Below are 21,249 nucleotides of genomic sequence, written 5' to 3'. Positions count from 1 at the left end.
TTTTGATCAATGCATTCTGGCCAGGGGGAGATCTGGTTGTCCTTTCAGGATAACTATAATTAGATTGGGTTTGGAATTCGGATTGCTGCATCATGTAGGAAAAAACCATAGTTTTAAATCACCATCTCAATACTTCAGAAGGAACTAGCAAAATCTAAAAATTGGGAACAGGATTTGGATTGAAAGCAAGACATTTTAAATTTCAGATTTAACTGGAACACGTTATAAGCAGGGTTTTAAATCAGTTTGTTCCAGTTTGAACCCTGCTGAGAACTTGCATTTCCACCCCAGATATAGTGAATCAGAATCTACATCTTAACAAGATTTCCAGGTGATTCTTATGTATAATAAATTTTGAGAACCGCTGCTCTACTAGTGGCACAGTAGTTAAGAGCTTGTCTGCTAACAAAAAGGTCAGCAGTTCGAATCCACCAGCTGCTCCTTGGAAACCCTATGGGGCAGTTCTGCTCTGTCCTATAGGGTCCTTATGAGTTTGAGTCAACCCAAGGGCAAAGGGTTTGGTTTTTTGGTTTGGGCTTTAGTAATTCTCTACCAGTTCTCAGAACTGGTCCCTAACTAGTAACATTAGCAACACCTGGGAACTTGTTAGAAATTCAAATTCTCAGCAGGGCCTCAGACTGGAATGAACAAGTTCAAATCCCTATTTAGAAGTAGCTAGTGGTCTAATGGTTAAGCACCAGGCTGGTAACCAAAAGGCTGGTGGTGCGAATGCAGACAGCTACTCCTCGAGAGAAAGACCTAGTGATCTGCTTCCATAAAGATTAAAGCCAAGAAAACCCTATAAAGCAGTTCTACTCCGTCACATAGGGTCCCTGTGAATCATAATTGACTCACCAGCACCCGACAGCAACAGATAAGTACATTAGTCTTGTACAAAGGAGGGGTGGTACTTGGAGGTCACCGAACCTTGTTTTCTAGTCCAATTAAGCCACAACAGTCAGAGGGAATAAGGTAGTCTGATGGAGAGTAGGATGTTCCTTTGCACCTCATATTATCTTGAGATGGTATGAAGCTGCAAACTGAACTTTTTTTTAATAACAATTTTATCGAGGTATGATTTATGTACATAACTGCCTCCATTTAAAGTCTACAGCTCAATGAGTTTTGAAACATGTACGCAAGGAGCCCTGGTGGCCCAGTGGTTAAGCTCTCAGCTGCTCACCGAAAGGTTGGCAGTTTGAACTAACCAGCCGCTCCTCAGGAGAAAGATGTGGCAGTCTGCTTCCGTAAATATCACCACCTTGGAAATCCTATGGGGCAGTTGTGGCTCTGTCCTTTAGGGTCGCTGTTAGTCGGAATTGACTCGATGGCAACGGGTTTAATGGGGTATATACCCGTGAAACAATCAAGATGCATAATGTTCTCTTCAATCCCAAAAGTTTCCCTGTGCCTCCTTGTAGTCCATCCTCCCTTTATCTCCCTGTCCAGGGAACCACTGATCTGTTTTCTACCATTATGGATTAGTTTGCATTTTCTAAAATTTTACATAAATAGAAACATATAATATGCATGCTTGTTTTCTGGCTTCTTTCCCTCAGAATAATTTTGAGATCCATTCAAGTCATTTGTACATCCATACTTCATTACTTTTTATTGCTAAATAGTAGTCTATTGTATTGGTGATGGACACTGTGTTGTTTCCATTTTCTGGCTATTATGGGTAAAACTGCTATGAACACCAGTGTAAAAGTTTTTGTGCGGACGTTTTTATCTCTTAGGCAAGAACCTAGGTGTGGAACTGCGGGGTCATGTAGTAGATGTACATTTTACTTTATAAGAAACTGCCAAACTGTTTTCCAAAGTGGGTGTATGATTTCACAATCCCACTGTGTATGAGAATTCTGATTGTCCCACATCCTTAACCACACTTGGTAGTGTTAGTATTTTTAATTTTAGCCATTCTAGCAGATGTATGGAAACCCTGGTGGTGTAGTGGTTAAGAGCTACAGCTGCTAACCAAAAGGTCGGCAGTTTGAATCCACCAGGTGCTCCTTGGAAACCCTATGGGGCAGTTCTACCCTTTTCTATACGGTCACTATGAGTTGGAATAGACTCGAAGGACCACACCACCACCACCACCAGTGGACGTGTAGTGGTAACTCACTGTTTTCTTTTGCGCTGCCTTCTTGACTAACGATACTCTGCATCTTTTCAGGTACTTATTAGCCATTTGTATATCTTCCTTTAAAGCATGTCCACAGTTTTTTAGTCGAGTTGTTTGTCGTATTGCTGAGTCGTATAAGATCTTTATACATTCTGGATGCAAGACCTTTACCAGATAAATGTATTTTCTTCCAATCCCTGTCTTGTCTTTTTCATTTTCCTAACCATGTCATTTTAAGAAAACACATTTTTTAAGTCCAGTTTATCATTTTTTTCTTTTGTAGCTTGAGTGTTTTACATTCTAAGAAATCTTTGCTCACCCCAAGGTTGCAAAGATATTCTCCTAGAAATTTTACAGTTTTAGGTTTTACGTTTAGATCCATTTATTTCAAGTTAATTTTTGTGTGTGGTGTGAGGTAAGGGTCTATTTTTTCCCAATTGGATACACAGTTGTTGAAGCACTCTTTGGTGAAAAGATTTCGCTATCCCCCACTTAATTACTTTAGCATCTTCGCTGAAAATCATTGGAAAAGATATGCTTAGGTCTATTTCTAGACTCTTTCCTTTTGCTACACTGTCTGATTACTGTAGTATTAAACCCCAAAATAAGGAAGTTTAAGTCCTCTGATTTTGTGCTTTTCTAAAAGTTTCTTTAGCTATTTCCTAGACCACTTGCACCTCCACACAAATTTTAAAATCAGCCTGCCAGTGCCTACAAAAAAAATTCTGCTGGAATTTTAATTGGGACTGTATCAAATCTATGGATTAATTGAGGGAGAAATGTCTTGAGTTTTCCAGTCCATGAACAGCATACATCTCTTCATTTATTTAGATCTTCTTTACTTTCTTTCAGCAATGTTGTGTAAATTTCAGGGTACAGGTCTTGCTCACATTTTGTTAAATTTGTCATATTTTTTGATATTATTGTAAATTGAATTAATTTATTTTCCAATTGCTCATTGTTAGGATGCAGAAATACTATTGATTTTTGTATACTGACCTTGCATTTTGTGATCTTGCTAACCTCAATTAGTTCTAGTAGCATTTCATAGATGTCATAGGATTTTCTTTATGAACAATCATGTTATTTGCGAACAGTTTTATTTCTTCCTAGAATTCTAATCGGGGTGTCTTTTATTTCTTTTTTTTGCAATAGGATCTCCAGTACAATGCTGAATAGAAAACCTCGCCTTGTTCCCAGTCTTAGGTGGAAAGCATTTGTTCTTTCTCCATCCAGTATATGGTGTTACCTGTGGGTTTTTCATAAATGCCATTTGTCATGTTGACGAAGTTCCTTTCTAGTTCCCGTTTGCTGAGAATTTTTATCATGAATGTTGAATTTTATGAAAAGCTTTTCCTGATTTATTGATGTGATCATATGGTTTTTCTTTTTTAGTCTGTTAAAATGGTAAATTGCATTGAGTGATTTTTGAATGCTAAACCAACCTGTGTTTCTGGGATAAATCCTACTTGGTCACGATGATATATTATCCTTTTTCACATTTTATTAAATTTGATTTACTAATATTTTGCTAAGGGTTTTTGTCACTACACGCATAAGTGGTTTTGGGCTTTAGTTGTCTTATTGTCTGGTTTTGGTATCAAAGCAATACTGGTGCCATAAAACGATTCTCTCCCTCTTTCTGAAAGTGTTTTGTAGGATGGGTATAATTTCTTTCTTAAATGATTGATAGAATTTACTGGGAAAGCCATCTGGGGCTGGGTTTTCTTTGGAAAAAAATTTTAATTGTGCTATTTAGGGCTATTCAGACTTTCTATTTTGAAGGAGATTTGCAGTGAAGCTTTCTATTGCTGGAAAACCCACCAGTAATAATGCCACAAGTGCTAACTAGAAGTGAAAAGTAATAATTACTAGCTCTTTGGGTGATAGAAAAGGTTCCTGTCTATCAAGTTGCTATGCAGGTGACCTAGATAGAATTCTGCTTTTATCCCAACAGCGCCTGACACATGGTAGAAAAGAATGAGCTCAAGTTTCCACCCCCATGAGTAGCATGTTCCCTCATTTCTTCATTTCTATTCCACCTTCACAAACACATTTCCCTCACAGGTGTTAACTTTTTAAAGTTGTTGTTATTATTTCTTGTTTCTGAAGCCCTAGCATGCAGCTCGGTGTTAGGCACACCATAGGCATTTGGATGTTTGTGGAACTGTGAAAAGTATGGGACAGAGAGCAGTAAGCTCAGTTGCTCATGGCTCTGCATTGATCTTAGAGCCAGGGAGAAGAGATACCCATAAGATACCGTAGCTGTTCTCAGTAGCCGAAATGCTGGAAGATTTCAAAGTTACCAAAACACCTTAAGGAAATCTTTTTTAAAATCTCACTGTAGCTTTTACAGGGTCAGTTATTGGAGGTCAACAAATATTTGAGTTTTTACAGTAGCAGATGGGACTAGAATTTGTGCCAGTAAGCCCAGAATCACTCTTATTCTTCTAGAAGTTGGAGGTGACATGATAGAATGGAAAGTAAAATGGACTCGGGAGTTACAAGACCTGGAGTTGAGAGTATGTTCTGCCAGCAAAAAGGATGTGCGTTTACTGACTTAAGCACCAAATGAATAAATGTGAGAACACTACCTACATTGCATCAATCATATAGGAGTTAAATATTATTTCTGTGAGCCCACAGAAACGAGTTATACAGTTCATGTCAGTGGAAAGACAAAATTTCAGTCTCTGCCTGGATTGGGAGTGACTGTTACACAGTCAGCTTCAACAGAACAGTTTAATAGCTAAGATTTCTTGGTTCTTTTGCCACCTTCCTTCCTGTACTCCCACCTTCCTCCATCCCTGCCACCCCTCAGTACCCTCCTGCCGTCCCAATAAGACCCAACGCACATCTGTCCTTTCAAAATAAGCCCCACCTTCAAATTTCAAATCCTCTCAGCATCTAATACACAAATTCATAGCTTGATAAGGTAAACGTCCTAGGGGATTTTGATTCTTAAATCTAAAGGAGTGAATTTTTAGAGGAACTTATAGGTATTGTGTCAGGCAGATGGGGGGAGGTAATTTAGAAGCAGAGAGCCCTTTACTTAGAGAGCTCTTGACCAGTTGCCAAGTTGATTATGACTCATGATGACCCTATGCATGTCAGAGTAGAACTGTGCTCCATGGGTTTTCAATAGCTGATTTTTTGGAAGTAGATAGCCAGGCATTCCTTCCAAGTGCCTTTGGGTGGACTCAAACTGCCAACCTTTCAGTTAGCAGCTGAGCACATGAACAGTTTGTATCACACAGGGATTCCTATTAGACTTTCCAGAACAGACAACCACCTACCTACTTGTGGGGCCACATCAGCATCTGAAATTATTTTATTTTCACCAAGCAGTTTTTCTCAACACCCAAGGATTCAAATAAACTCTCTGAGACATTTTGTTGGTGTAGATTTTAAATTACAAGCTAGATTTGATATCCTCAAATACAGTTCTTTAGGAAGATAAGATTGTTACAAATTGTTGTCAGTACTTTCAAATGAGAGGAAAAATTACATTTTAGTAAAATCGGATGACTTTTTTATGTCTGAAATAACAATCCTTCCATCAGCAGGTGGTATTACTCCAATTCATGCAGTAAATGATTAATACATTTTTAAAAGCTGCCCTAAGTTTTCTAGCAGAGACTTGATGCTTATTTTAACTAAAGATATTAATATACTCCTGAGGTCACCTCACCCTCCCCTGGGAAGCGGTGAGCACATATGGTTTCTCTGAGATCCGAGAGGATCCCTGTTCTCCCAAGGTATTATCTTCTTCCTCTTATCTCAGAATTTCCCAGGAAATTCTTCAGTTTCAGAAGTGGCCCTGGTGGCCGACAGGCAAATATAACACCACAGGTTATATTATATGTCTCTAATAAGTGACCTAAAAGAAGTGGGCAGGAGGGAATTTTTAACTTATCTTGACATAAAACCAGAAGAAATCACCATCACCAAATTCTTGTAACTAGAAATGATGAGGGTGCGATGGAAGAGGTTGATCTTATGCTGGGGATGCCCCTCACAGGAGGCCTTGTGAACATCTTTTATAGAACCACATAATTAGTACCATCGACATTTTACATATTTTACATACAATTTGAATAGAAATTCTTAAAATTTACAATAGAACATTAAAATAATCTTCTAATAAAATCAGTCTTAAGTATAAGGAATCTGAATTTCAATATCTTATACAATTCTAAATAAATATCTTTGATCTAGAACCCTTCAAAATATTACAGTTTATGGCGACATGATGCAGACAAGTCCAACAGTATTGTAAGTGAAAATAAAACATTAATTTAAAATTAAACAAGCCTAAAAACATGCTGAACTCAAATTATAGAAAATCAAAACACTAAGTACATAATAATTAAATATCTGGCACTGTGAGAACCGAATGCATGCTCAGCAATACACTTTCGACTTATAGAAAAAAGCCCTTTGAGATTCATGTCATCTAAATAAATAAGCGGAAACACAAAGGGAGGGACTGTACCAGCCAGTAACAACTAGAAAGTAATTTCTCTCTTTTTCTTTCAAATGATTTTAACAGAAAAACACAAAATAATGATCGTTTGCTGAAAAACTATAAATCATGTGTTTAATGTTTTTAAAATGCTCCCTACGGTATAAAAACCCAAAGCAAGGCTTCCTAAGTGTTAGACCACTGTACCTTAGAAAAGGACATGCTACCTAACTGATAGATTTAAAAACAAATATTACACATTTGCCTATTTAAGATAGGATTGAATTTTCTCTAATGACCCTGTAATTGATCTAAATCAAGCCCGTGATATGAACGTACATTCAGACATCAGAATGCGTGATCTGTTAATACTGAATTATGTGTATGATTTAATTTCCCCTGCCAAAGTATTAGTTTATTTTACATAGGACTAGAATGAAAATATCTAAAATAAGAACTTGGCTATCTTTGTGTCCTGGTTCTTAGATATTTAGAATGTAATCGGTGCTTAATCAGTACTCGCTGAATTAAGTCCAGCATTCGTCATACTCCAGGAATCATTCAATCCACAATGAAACTGGTTGCCTGAGACTTAGAGACTTTTTAATGCTACTTTCAGGCCTGTGATTAACTTCTGGCTAGTCAATCAGATTAACTGCCACAGATACGTCACAATTTCTCATTTCAGGGCCAAAGATTTCTAAAATCCATCTATTCCACAGTTAAGCAGTCCTCAAAGATTTGTGCCTGCACATCTGTAGTTAAGGTAAAAGAATAACCTTTGTTATTCTATGTTGGATATTTGCGTATGATAACTGCCTGAAACTACACAACACACACGCATACACACACAACCGTTTCACAAATGGAGACGAAAATCGGGAAATAATGTACAAAGCCTAAATTACACAGCTCCCAAGGTTAACTAAAAAAGACAATGAATCCATAGGATAACCCGTTTTGACTATACACAAACTTATTGCGTGATGGCTGGAAGCAGTATCTTTGGACCAACAAATGTAAACCAAAAGTATTCTTTAACCATTAGCTGGATAAGGTAGCTAGAAATGGTGTGGCTACAAGATTGCCTTTTTAAATTCTGCTCAGTGCGCCTCATTCACTGGGAAGCCACGAGGAAGAGATGGACATTGTTTTCAAAGGTTGCTTTTTCCATCCAGGATGCTCAAATCAACATTTGCCTCCTTGTGCTGATTACTCAAACAGAGTTCCTCTGGGCTGCTGTTGGAAGTTGCGCTTTCTGATGTCCATGGGGGGAGGGAAGAGGGAAAGGGGCATGTTACAGAACCCCTGAAATAAAAGCTGTTTAAAAAGTTTCACATCTTCGATTCTCACTGCCAGCACTCCTGTCCCTCAACAATGCTGCTAGGAGAGGTAGATCCAGTGTTTAAGATGTGCCATTCCCTGCAGTAACGTAGTGTAATAGAAGTCCACGTTGTCTGCAAAGTCTGTGCAAACAGGTGACTCCATGTCACCAAGAGAGCAGTACAAGGCAGTTCCTCCAACACTAAGGAAAACAGTTGCTATGCACAACAAGATCAGTAAAATGCAGGAGCCACCTCCCACTTCATCTGCGAACATGTACAAGGAACAAGAGAAGAACAGAGTTAGGCTAAACGGACAACAATTGGAAATTTTAGCACTTGATGTTTTCTCGCCGATTACGATAACCAGACATTTTAATGCTAGTCTTCTACGGACAGGAGCTATTGACCGAAAACTAGTCTACAAAGACCTACCCATCAGTTACAATACTTGTGGAACTTGTGAATGCTAAAATGAAAACTGGCTCCTTTATACAATAAATGCAATCTCTTTCACCAAAAAAAGAAAGAAAGAAATAGAGAGCAGTAATTTTCTGACGTGCTCACAGCATTACTGTAGAGTATAAATGGTAACAGCACAATTATATAACAGCTTTGGAGTTCACATCATTGGACCGCCTTAAAGTCAATTTGATATTAAACAATAAAAATGTCCTTGCTGGGATTTCGTTTTCACCTTAGTAATAATTCAGTTTCATTCTTATATTGAAGAAAACAACTACCATTTGATTGAAAAGCTCATTCATAATTAAAGAAAAATAAAAAATATTTGGAAAAGACTAAAAAGTTGTGTAATCTGCAGCATGATGAGGGTGCACGGAAACTATTTTGGAAGGTAATTTGGCAGTAAGTGTTAGCATTTAAAAGTAATTGATCCTCCAAGCTGGGTCACTTTTGAGTGTAAAAGAGAGTACTAACTGATACAACGTTGGGACAACAGGTATAAACTGTTATATATAAACATTAGCAATTTTTTTACATTGGTCACATGCTGAAATAATATTTTTGATATACTGGGCTAAATGAGATATACTATTAAAATTAATTTCACCTGTTTTCACTTTTTTAATGTGTTGACTATACAAAATTTTAAATCATATATGTAGCTCATGTTATATTTCTCTTGGACAGCATTGATTTAGGGGAAGAAGACCTGGCTCTTTCAGTTAGATTTTGGTAGAAAGTGAGGTTTATGAAAACGCTGCATAAGCTATAGAGTTTAGGAAAAAACCTTCGCCATCGACAACCCTTTACATGAAGTTTTCTAATTCTCAAAATGAATTCATACACATTATCTTCCATGGTCTTCAGCCCTCATGAGATATGTAGGACAGATAGTATTATTTTAAAGGTGATGAGACTGAATCTTCCACAAGTTAAGTGACTTGGTCCAAGATGAGGTAGCTCCTTAGGTAAAATAGGAGACTGTAAGTCCTAAATCAGGATTCCTCCCACTAAGCAACGTTTCAGTGCAAATTAGTGCTAAAAAAGAAGCCAGCGCTTTATCTAGAGAAGGCTATGATATTTACAAGCAAGGTGCAGAGTAAAATGAGGAGTTAGAAAATATTTCCAAGGCCTCCTACCAGCTTGGTATGGTAAAAACTTAGAAAACTCTACTATCACTTTGTCACACTTAGAATATCTATGTATTTATGTTGTTATTCTAACAATGCAGTTTTTTTTTTTTTTTTTTTTTTAAATAAGCAGCAGCACAGACAGGTTTCTGGCTATATTCCATTTATCCTCATTCACTTAGGCCTTGGGGAAGCCTACTGCAACCGTGCCTCAAGGCAGCACCATTTGCTATATGCAACCACCTGAAGTATAAACCCAGGGGGAAAAAGTCAAACAACAGCAATAAACAGTGGTAAACTGCTGCTCTCGAGAGACACTGTTTTCCCTATAGAATCAAGAAGAGATCATCAAAAAGAATATATTTGTAATGTAGAAATATTTTCCACACCAATAAAACCAAAACCAAAAACCAAACCCACTGCCATCGAGTCGATTCTGACTCATAGCAACCCTGTAGGACAGAGTAGAACTGCCCCACAGTTTCCAAGGAGAGCCTGGAAAAAAGTATTAGTTGGCTACTAAAAAAGACAAAAATAGTAGACTCACCAAGGGGGAAGAAAAGTGGTAAACAAGGGAACGGAAATGAGCTCTCAACTTTAAGGCCTATCTATGGGATAGGGAGGGCAGGAGTTGAATTTTGCAGCTTGCTTATTTGAGTAACTAACAAAATGCTTACAAACAGTTCAAGAGCTGATGATAGTTTGACTTTCTGTGTTTCTCTTATGGAAGACAAAGCAACTACAAGTTGTGTGATCAAGCTCTATAACATGCATGAAACCATTCTCCCAGCAAACACTGACTGTCAACTCTGCCAGACAGTGCTGAGCCGTTTACCTTGATCCAAGTTATCATCTATTTCTTGGAACCTCACTCTTCGCTTAGATGGTTTCTGCTGCATTTGGGAAGGATGACTTCCTACAGTATTATTCCTCTTCTTTAATATAGAGACCAATCCTTCAGCAGGAACAACCTGTCACAGATTAGAAGAACCATCTGTTATATGACATTTTACATGGCAATGTAAGACCATTGGACAGGTATTTGAGTTTATATTGTAGGTGTATCCAACTGCTATAGAAAAAAAAAATCACAATTAATCAACAAACTCTAAAAGAATAAAACTTTCACTTTCAGGCAGGTGGCTGTCAAATACACAAGTCTAAGACACTGATTCCTTTTCTAAACCCTTGACCCAACTGCAGGGGCAGGCAGGGTGATACCACGTGTGGTGCGCTGGGAATCCAGGGGCCTCCTCTAACTTCCTTGCTTTGAAGCTTAACTTCCTGGTAGGTCATCTGTAAAATGACCACTTACGGCCCATCTCTGCTTAGTCATCAGCGCTGGGTTTTCCTTAATAACAGAGGCTTATAATCTACCGCTGCTTTTTTTATTCAGCAGCAATTTTAAGAAATGAACATGTGAGGCTTCACAATGGGTGTTGTCCTCAGTTCCTCTGAGGAACCCTGAATTTACTTAAATAATGCTCGTCTGCTCAAAATATTTTAAGAGCTTCTCTTCTAGAACTTCTCTCAGAGCCAGTTTACTGGGGACAGACACTCGATTCTCATTGCTCATAGTGGGTATGTTCAATAAAGCTGTGTGAACACTGAATTAGCACATACGGAATCACTGCTCATAGGAGAAATACAGGGTTAGACTCCTGTGAACCTCTGGTCACAACATTTTCATCAACCAATTAATATATAACCCTGGTTTATGTGTGTTTCTGATTGAAGACACACATGTGCGTCTTTAGTATATATTGTTGATTCATTAGCATAGAACTCACAGCCAAGAGCACTGTAGCTCACGCCTGGATGACACTTATCTAACACATGTATTTTCTCTGTAAGGGACATCACAGCCTTCTTGTGCTTACCAACACTAGACAGCACTTGAGCACTACGCTTGGGGAACATTTTAATCAGCTAAATCACCAAGAAAAAGCACAGACGTGTGAAAAGTGGGGCACTAAACAGACCACGAGGACATCTGTTTACAGAATTAGAGGGAAGACAAGAAGGAAGAGCATCCACTCGTTCACCCTTGGCTGGGAACACGTGCGTCACATTTTTCACCACTCTGTGCATGCCTGTAAGGAAACATGAAAGTGCAGCGAATACAGAGTTTGAGCTTACAAATAAATTTTACCAAGTGGTTTACCAGCCACTCCTTGGAAACCCTCTGGGGCAGTTCTACTCTGTCCTATAGGGCTGCTGTGTGTCAGAATCTACCTGACAGCAACGGGTTTGGTTAGGTGAATTTGCAAATATGGAGTCCACAAATAATGAGGATCGACTGAATTACTTGGTAGTATTTTTCAGAAATCCCGGTAGTGTAGTGGTTAGGTGCTACAGCTGCTAACCAAAAGGTCAGCAGTTTGAATCCACCAGGCACTCCTTGGAAACTCTATGGGACAGTTCCACTCTGTCCTGTAGGGTTACTATGAGTCAGAATCAACCTGACAGCAACGGATTAACGGGTTTACACAGTGGTCGGCAAGCTATGGCTGGCAGGCCAAAGGTGCACTGTCTATTTTTGTAATAAAATGTAACTGGTATATAACCAAGCCCATTCACCTATGTACTGTCTATGGCTGCTTTGGGGCCACAATGACAGAACTGAGTAGCTGCAACAGACTATATGATTCATAAAGCCTGAAATATTTACTATCTGGCTCTTTACAGAAAATATTTGCTGCCTTACACCTCTTCAATCTCCCGCCGTTACCCCTTTCTACGTTGCCTTCTGGTTTTCACTTAGGCCAACTCTCTCAAGCCTATTCCCCACTCCTTATTTAAAAAAAAAAAAAAAGGCAAAAAACCTTGCCATTTAGGAGCTAAGAGACTCCGAGGTGCAGAGAGAAAGAAAAGATCAGTTGGTAGAGCCAGGCTGGTAAGCTGGGGCCTTATGAAGGGCCCCTAAGTAGCAGACTGACTGATAGAAGTTAACTTGTGAGTTGCTGCTTGCCATAAGCTGCTGGTGATGACATAGGTGGGGCATTGTGGGCCTAACACTGCAGATGTCAGTGACTTGCTGAGGACTGCCTCTGATGTCACTTATCTGGTCGATGGCATAAAATACTTCACGTGATTTCCATTTTCAGCCAGCCATCTCTGATAATGTGCTGTGCATAAATATTGCAGATTCTATTAGCTCTTTTTATAACTCCAGGCTTTTAGGGCTAAATAACTCAATACAGGCTTGGGCTTCCATGAACATGGGTCTATGGAAACCATTATCTCAAAAAAAAAAATCAATAAGAAGTCAGCAATTTATTCTTTTTATAGGAAATATGAATTTCAGATGATCTCTGTGTTCTGAGAAAACTAAAGTACTTTAAAATAGTGACATTAAAATGGTAAATACAAATGCGGACAAGAATAGCTTTTCAAATCTTCATTTAAAAAGTAGCAGGATCATTTAAGAGCCCCTTCGTATGATTATGCAAAAAATAAACATGATTTTCTAAGCACGTTGCTGAAACTGAAAAGGAAGGGCGTTCTAATAAGTTTGTAAGCGCAGGGCAATGGAAATTAGCTTTAATGAGTATATTACTACTAAAGATGTATCACTGATACTCTATTTTTAACAAAAGGAAAAAAAATACGGGGTTTTCATAGATTCATTCACTATCTATTTTCTCCATAAAATTAAGTCATACATTTACCAACGGTGAATTTAAACACCATGGAAGTTTTCAAGTTGCTTTAACTACTTAGAAAACAATCCTATAAAGAAGAGATCCCAGGAGGAGCCCCAGAGTGGCATTACTGTGAAATGAGTATCACTGTGATAGGAATCTGAACCCGTAAATTCTAGGAACAGATACAAATCATCAATCAGGAAACACTGCAAGTACAAATAAATGGATATTGAAAGACTGAGAGAAACTACTGAGGTCATCAGGAACGGCACAGAGTGTGCCTCCTAGACCTAGAAGGTACTCCGAGCACAGCAGCTGTTAGACCCCTGCCTTAGCTCCTGCTCTGGAAGCCATGTTGTAAGGGGGTAGAAGACTTATCACGTGGCCCCCACCTTATTTGCTACAGATGACAATAAACCTATACACTTCTTGAAAGCAAGAAGCAGCAGAGTATGAGAAATTACAGTTGGGTGGGATGGGCCAAAACTTTGCTTTGACCTCTTCATTCCTTAATTCTTCAGTAAAAATCTAACACCACCCTGTATATATTTCCTTTTTCTTTTCTTTCTCACCAAAAACCTTTTGTTTAAGCAGGGCCTGCCCCAGAGACTGCTGTGAGGAAATATGTTCTTTCCAATATTTCCTTTCAGTCTTGCTCAGGGATCTTCTCTAGGTTTTTCTGTTTCTTTTGTATCTGCCCTTTGGTTACATTTGCTTATAGACGGAGGACGTGGGTGGTAGGGCCAAGGTTAAGCACAAGAGACGAAGCCACGGAGGAAACTCTCAGGAGGTAGGTGGGTATGGCAGACATGACAATTCGTCTGGTCTGTTTTTGGGAGGGTTTTGGGCAGAGGTCCTGGCACCTCTTCATAGCACAGAAGCTCCTACTTACCACGTCAGAACAGCGAAACATAAAGAGCTTAAGAAACAACTTTGGTAGAGTTTGTCCTAATTCTATGGTAGAAGGACAAGTGAGCCAAAAAGCATCACAGTCTTGGTTTAGGGTCTCACTCAAAAGCCTGCTAAGTGTTTCTAAATAAGTCGGAAAGTTGATTTAGGGCATACAGAAATGTGTCTCCTCCAAACTTCTCTAAAAGTCATTGTCCATGTGTTTGTTTTTCTTTTTTTGATTGTTGCTGTTTTTTAACCCTAATGTCAGTATTAAAAGCTTAAGCATTTTAAAAATCTCAAAAGGTAAAGCTTTAAAACTAAATTTAGTTTGCCACTTCAATTACCAAAATCCTTCCTTACCCAAACAAAATATATCAAGCCCTTTCACTGAGAGCAAAAAGAATGTCTAAGCTATAATTACATAATTGTTACTGGTGATACTCTATGAATAGCTGCAGAATTAAACAAAAGACTCCACCTGGCCTAGTCTTCCATATTGCAAATAAGTAGTTCTTCTAGTAACTCCCCTCAAACATCAATGATCACCTTAAATAGCATTTTAAGAATGAATTGGCTGTTTAAAAGCAAACAAAATTATTTTGCAACTCTACTGGCATATTAAAACCTAACGTGACAAGGAAAACATTCAGAGGTATTGCTGCTTGAAATGCCTTCTCAAAAAAACTAAAGGGAAAATGCACACCAGATAATATTCCTTTGATGATATAGGCTTTACTCAAACCAGAACAACCTCAAAGTCAGGTAAATTTTGAACAAGAACACATGCTTGATTTCCAGCTAACTTCAGAATTAACATTCATACATCCTAAGAGTATATTATAAATACCTTGATGCCAGAGACTTCACTGAAGAAGCACATTCCAAACTAACCACTATCACTCTTTACTGAAGGAATAATTGAGGTACTCTGCCTCCTTTAGATCTCGGTTCTATAATTACTGTAATTCAGTGAATGGGTACACTTTATGTAAGGACGTGGATATCATATGTCATATTTAACCCTCACAATTCTCTTACAGACGTATATCAGCCCCATTTTACAGATGAAAAAACCAAGCACAGAGGACTTAAGTAACTTGCTTAAGCTTGTGGCAAAAGTGGCAGAGTTTGATTTGGTACCAGCTCGTGTTTCCTTGCTAAGGCAACAATTTGATAAATATAAAATAGGAAAAAGAAATGAAATGTCATGATATCTTCTCACTTTTTAACCCCCAGAAAACCGTTCAAATAGGTAGATTCCAAATCAGAACTCTTGATTCTCTTTCCCTCCAAAACTGCTCCTTGCCACCATATCTTGTATCTTATATGCTCAGTTTCTCCTTGAACAATATATTTTCAATTTAGGAATACATTTAACAAAAAAAAGGCATAGAAGTTATACTCTGAAAATGACAAAACATTGTTGAAAGAAATTAAAGAAGAAATAAATGGAAAAGCATTGCATGTTCATGAACTGGAAGACTAAATATTGTTAAGATTCCAATACTCCCCAAATTGATCTACAGGTTCAACGTAATCCCTGTCAAAATCCCAGCTGACTTCTTTAAGTCAAGTGACAAGCTGATTCTAAAATTCGTAGGGAATTTCAAGGAATCCAGAAAAGCCCAAAAAAAAAAAAAAAAAAAATCTCCAAAAAGAACAAAATACTTACACTTTCTGATTTCATAATTTTTACAAAGGAATGATAATCAAGACAGTGTGGTACTCGTACAAGGACAGACATATAGATCAATGGAATAGGTTTACGGTCCAATGATTTTCAATAAGGGTACTCAGACCACTCCATGGGGAAAGATCGTCTTTTCAACGAATGGTGCCGGAACAACTGGACAGCCACATGCAAAAGAATGAAGTTGAACCTCTACTCAATCATAAATAAAAATGAACTCAGGTGTCAACTGACGAATGAATAAACAAAATATGGTATAACCATACAATGGGCTATTATTTGGCCATAAAAAGGAATGAAGTACTGATATATGCTACAACATAAAAGGAACCTTGAAAACATGATCACTGAAAGAAACCGGTCACAAAAAACCACGTATTATATGTGTCCATTCATATGAAATGTCCAGAATAGGCAAACCTATACAGACAGAAAGTAGATTAGTGGTTACTTATGGCTGGGGGCTTGGGAGAGGAAGGGAGTGATAGCTAAAGGATACAAGGTTTCTTTGTGAGGTGATGAAAAGTTCAACGATTTACTGTGGTGATGGTTCCACGTATCTTTGAATATACTAAAAATCACTGAATTGTATACTTTAAATGGGTGAACTGAATGGTATATGAATTATATTTCAATAAAGCTATCAAAAATATATCTTACTATATTCACTGCTACTACCTGAATTCTATCCTTCAATATTTCTCACCTGAATAACTATGGTAACTTTCTAACTGGTCTCCCTTCTTTGGTCCCTACGTCCCTATATTCTAGTTTCCATGAAGCACGTAGAATGCAAACAAGATCACATCACTCTCCTGGCTCAAAATCATGGATTTCCCCCCCGAAACTACAGCCTCCGGATGCTCTGTTAACCCAGAACTGAGACCACTCCTGAAGCCCACTCTTCAGACAAAGATTAGACAGGACTATAAAACAAAAAATAATACACGTTAGGCACAGGCTTCTCAGTTCAATCAGATGTTGTTGTTGTTGTTAGGTGCCATCAAGTCAGTTCCGACTCATAGCGACCCTATGCACAACAGAACGAAACACTGCCCAGTCCTGCACCATCCTTACAATCGTTGTTATGCTTGAGCTCATTGCTGCAGCCACTGTGTCAGTCCACCTCGTTGAGGGTCTTCCTGTTTTCCACTGACCCTGTACTCTGTCAAGCATGATGTCCTTCTCCAGGGACTGATGCCTCCTCACAACATGTCCAAAGTATGTAAGACACAGCCTTGCCATCCTTGCTTCTAAGGAGCATTCTGGTTGTACTTCTTCTAAGACAGATTTGTTCATTCTTTTGGCAGTCCATGGTATATTCAATACTCTTCGCCAACACCACAATTCAAAGGCGTCAACTCTTCTTCGGTCTTCCTTTTTCATTGTCCAGCTTTCACATGCATATGATGCGATTGAAAATACCATGGCTTGGGTCAGGTGCACCTTAGTCTTCAAGGTGACATCTTTGCTCTTCAACACTTTAAAGAGGGTCTTTGCAGCAGATTTTCCCAATGCAATGCGTCTTTTGATTTCTTGACTGCTGCTTCCATGGCTGTTGATTGTGGCTCCAAGTAAAATGAAATCCTTGACAACTTCAATCTTTTCTCCGTTTATCATGATGTTGCTCATTGGTCCAGTTGTGAGGATTTTTGTTTTCTTTATGTTGAGGTGCAATCCATACTGAAGGCTGTGGTCTTTGATCTTCATTACCAAGTGCTTCAAGTCCTCTTCGCTTTCAGCATGCAAGGTTGTCCCATCTGCATAATGCAGGTTGTTAATGACTCTTCCTCCAATCCTGATGCCCTGTTCTTCTTCATATAGTCCAGCTTCTCAGATCATTTGCTCAGTGTACAGATTGAATAGGTATGGGGAAAGGATACAACCCTGACACACACCTTTCCTGACTTTAAACCACGAAGTATCCCCTTGTTCTGTTCGAATGACTACCTCTTGCTCTATGTACAGGTTTCTTATGAGGTCAATTAAGTGTTCTGAAATTCCCATTCTTCGCAATGTTATCCATAATGTGTTATGATCCACACAGTCGAATGCCTTTGCATAGTCAATACATAATACTCGATACAATTAGATACAAGAGACCAAATGGTCAGCTCCTGTCCGGAGGCAGGATAAGAAGGCAGAAAGGGACAGCAACTAGTTGAATGGACACAGGGAACCCAGGGTGGAAAGGGGGACTGTGCTGTCATATTGTGGGGATTGCAACTAATGTCACAAAACAATACGTGTATAAATTTTTCTATGAGAAATTAACTTGAGCCGTAAACTTTCACCTAAAGCACAATTAAAAAAAAAAAAAAATCACGGCTTCCCATCACGGTCTGAATTTACTTTCTGCCCCTTACCTTAGCCTACAAGGCCCGATATAACCTGGCTCTGGCTTCCCTCTTCCACCTGGACTTCCTGCGAGGCTCCCCACTGTCCCGCTGTGTTGCACTTGTGCTGGCCCTCCCGCTGCTCCGCCAACTGCACAGATGCCTTCCTCAACATCCTGGTTAAAACAGCCTACACTTCCACCCTGCCCACCAGTTCAGTCTCTCTGTATCTCCTTGCCCTGTTTAAATTTCTTCATAGCACTTACCAATACCTGAAACTATATTATTTATTTTTATGTGGACTTGCTTATTATGTGTCTCTCCTTCTTTGAAAGTAAGCTTCATGACAGCAGACTTGATCTGTGTTCATTGGTATCTTCCCAGTGCCTAGAATATAGCAGGTGCTCAATAAACAGCCCAAAGACTGAATTAGTACATAGATAAGCAATTTATATATATATCCTGTTGTCGTTGACTCAATTCCGACTCACAGCAACCCCAAAGGACAGGGTAAAATTGCCCTAGAGAGTTTTCAAGGTTGTAATCTTTACGGAAGCAGGCTGCCACATCTTTCTCCCGCAAAGCAGCTGGTGGGTTTGAACTGCTAACCTTTTGGTTAGCAGCCAAGTACATAATCACTTCACCACCAGGCTCCTTTATATATAGACAGAATAACATAGCTTTTCCTCTAAAATAATCAGAACTAAAACTGTTCTTAAAAATTATTTATTTTTCTAAGTGAACTGGAAAGAAAAAAAGCCTCATTGTGTATGGCTGTCTGTTACTCAGAGTGGTCTATGTTGGCTTCGGAGACAAAAAGATGCATTTAATAGGATCTCTCTCTCTATATATTTTTTCTATCCTTAGAAGTTGCAATTTAGTCTAGGAGAATAACAAGAGAACATTACAGTTGGAAAGGGCTTCAGGGGGAACGATGCTCAAGCCTGCCCTCATTTAAAACTCAGAATCGTTGAAAAGGAACAAACATTATGAATATCGGTGTTACAGATTGAATTGTGTCCCTTAAACTACGTGTTGTAAATCCTAACCTCTGGGCCTGTGGTTATCATCCCATTTGAGAATGGGTTTTCTTTGTCATGTTAATGAGGCAGGATTAGTGTAGGGTAGGTTCTGAGTCAATGTCTAAGCATCATAAGGTTGCATCATAAAGCCACCTTGAATTTGTACAGCACATTTTTTCTCTCAAGTTTTGACGCTAGGTCCTCCCTCTGAGTCCTCTGCTACAGCCCGGAACAGCTGCAGAGTTTAAAGGAAACACAATACAACCCTCCCAGGTTCCCCTCTGCTACAGCCCGGAACAGCTGCAGAGTTTAAAGGGAACACAATACAACCCTCCCAGGTTCCCGAATCCAGCAAGTCAATGGTTTATTTGCATCACCAGCTTCCTGGGTGACGGGGATTAGGGTTCCGACATTAAAATAATCATGCCATTATTTTTTGGGTACTGCAACAAAATTTCATCTTTACAGAAAACTGGGATACTCAAATTCAGCAAATAGATTACACACTTGGAGTCAGACAATCGTTAGACTGCAGGCATCAAGCAGCAAGGTCCTGATCTGTATTTTTAATCACTGTGTGTGACGCAGTGGCACCCCCATAGAAGGCATTCCAAAATTACTCAATGAGTGAATAAATGAGTGACTCTCTCTAACCTGCTGCCTGACACTGCCAAGTGATAAACTTGTCTTCTCTGAAAACCTATGAAATGAGCAGAAATGTTTTTGATACTTTTTAAAAACAGCCAAGATCATACTTTGGACGACAACGTACCCTGTTCTTTTTTGCATAAGAGAAAACAGCAATGGCTCAGGTAGCAAGCTATCACTTTATTTAGCAAAGTTATTCCGAGTTTTAAAAAGCTTCCCAAACCTAGGAAGATTTCATTTACCCATCCAGCTCTATCGATGAATTAAATGAGCACAGACATTTCTAGCTCTCTATGAGATTCTGTGCAAACAATTTCATTTTGTGTAATGTACCTGACTATTTAAAAAACAAAACAAGTGCTTCCCTTGGACTGGCAATGGTTATCAAAACCAGGTTCCACCAGAACCCACGCAAGAGAAGTGGCAAGAAAATGAGAGTACAGAGACAAAAAATAGTGAAAAAAAGTAACAAAGAAGAAGGTAGCAGACCTAAGAACAGTGGTAGAAAGAGTTACAAACAGTAAGGAAACCTGTAAGAGGCAGAGTCACTAATGGGAGAAACGAAGACGTTTTGGAAAGAGAACAGAGAAAACTAACTAGAGCACATGCAGTGGAAACAAACAATCTACATGCCCCGGCAGCTCCTGAGGGCATGACTGTGTTACGGCACCTGAGAAATACTCTTGATAGGTATTGTTTAGTCAGTAAGAAACTATGTTCTGTATTCCTTGTTCACAAAAGTAGGGAAGCAAAAAAAAAAATTCAAGAACAATTAACACCAGCCAACTGTGGCTGCAGAGAGTCCCAGAAAGGCCAAGAGCTTCACACGATTCCTCGTAATATTTTCAACACCACATATGTGGAATACCCTTAATAATGTTTTACTGAAAGCAAGAAACAGCTCGTGTTTGGATTAAAAAAAAGTTTGCACTTCTAAGCAAACACCATTACCTGGACATTTTTCGTAGCCCAAAACTGCATTCTTAAAGTATTTAAGGAACACTAAGCATTACAATTTTCAGTTCTGAAATTTAAAAGACTCTTTTCCTGAAATAGATAGGCTGATTTTATCAAAGCATATTTCTCAGAATGGAGAAGGGACAGTAAGTGTTCCAAAAGTAAGCGTTTAACAATTTGTGTAGAGTTAGCATAGCAAAGTAAGTAAGTTTTGTTAATCACACACAGCTTCTCCGGTCCTTAAAACAGTTTGACTTAATAGATCAATAGAATTTTAGGCAAGGGCTCCATCATGTATAAAAAGTAACTTCACAGTAAAGACAACTTTAAAATTTAAATAGACATAGTTTCCACCTTTAGCTGTTACCTGAATAGGAAAAACTGACATTACGTTGACTTGAGAAGGGATATTCCAGTTGGTTGTAATACAACAACAATATTACTTCAACGGTTAATCCCCATCTTAAAATGTTCTATAAGGTAGAAAGACATAAAAGGGGCTTGGATTATTCTTCACAATTTATACCTAAAAAGGTAATACTATATGCCAT

The 21,249-nt window shown here is 38.7% G+C and overlaps 1 protein-coding gene across 5 annotated transcripts in view; it reads right to left on the bottom strand.

The window, feature by feature from the left end:
• Nucleotides 1-1,212: 1,212 nt before the first annotated feature.
• Nucleotides 1,213-21,249, bottom strand: part of CNST (consortin, connexin sorting protein) — a 96,554-nt gene continuing 76,517 nt past the window's right edge. For 2 of the 5 annotated variants that reach the window (XM_023549334.2, XM_064276783.1), the window contains 2 exons: nucleotides 10,343-10,478; nucleotides 1,213-8,179 (listed from right to left, as the gene is read on the bottom strand). In XM_023549334.2, coding sequence (XP_023405102.1) covers nucleotides 7,974-8,179; nucleotides 10,343-10,478 — 342 coding nt within the window. In that variant the 3' untranslated portion in view covers nucleotides 1,213-7,973. Of the gene's footprint in view, nucleotides 8,180-10,342; nucleotides 10,479-12,349; nucleotides 21,172-21,249 lie in introns of those variants that run through there. The other 3 variants (XM_003410923.4, XM_064276781.1, XM_064276782.1) reach the window with 2 other exon arrangements.

This window comes from Loxodonta africana, chromosome 25, assembly GCF_030014295.1.
Source record: "Loxodonta africana isolate mLoxAfr1 chromosome 25, mLoxAfr1.hap2, whole genome shotgun sequence".
NCBI classification, from domain to species: domain Eukaryota; kingdom Metazoa; phylum Chordata; class Mammalia; order Proboscidea; family Elephantidae; genus Loxodonta; species Loxodonta africana.
Note: the sequence above shows the minus strand (reverse complement) of the source record. Positions and strands in the feature narration are given on the sequence as shown.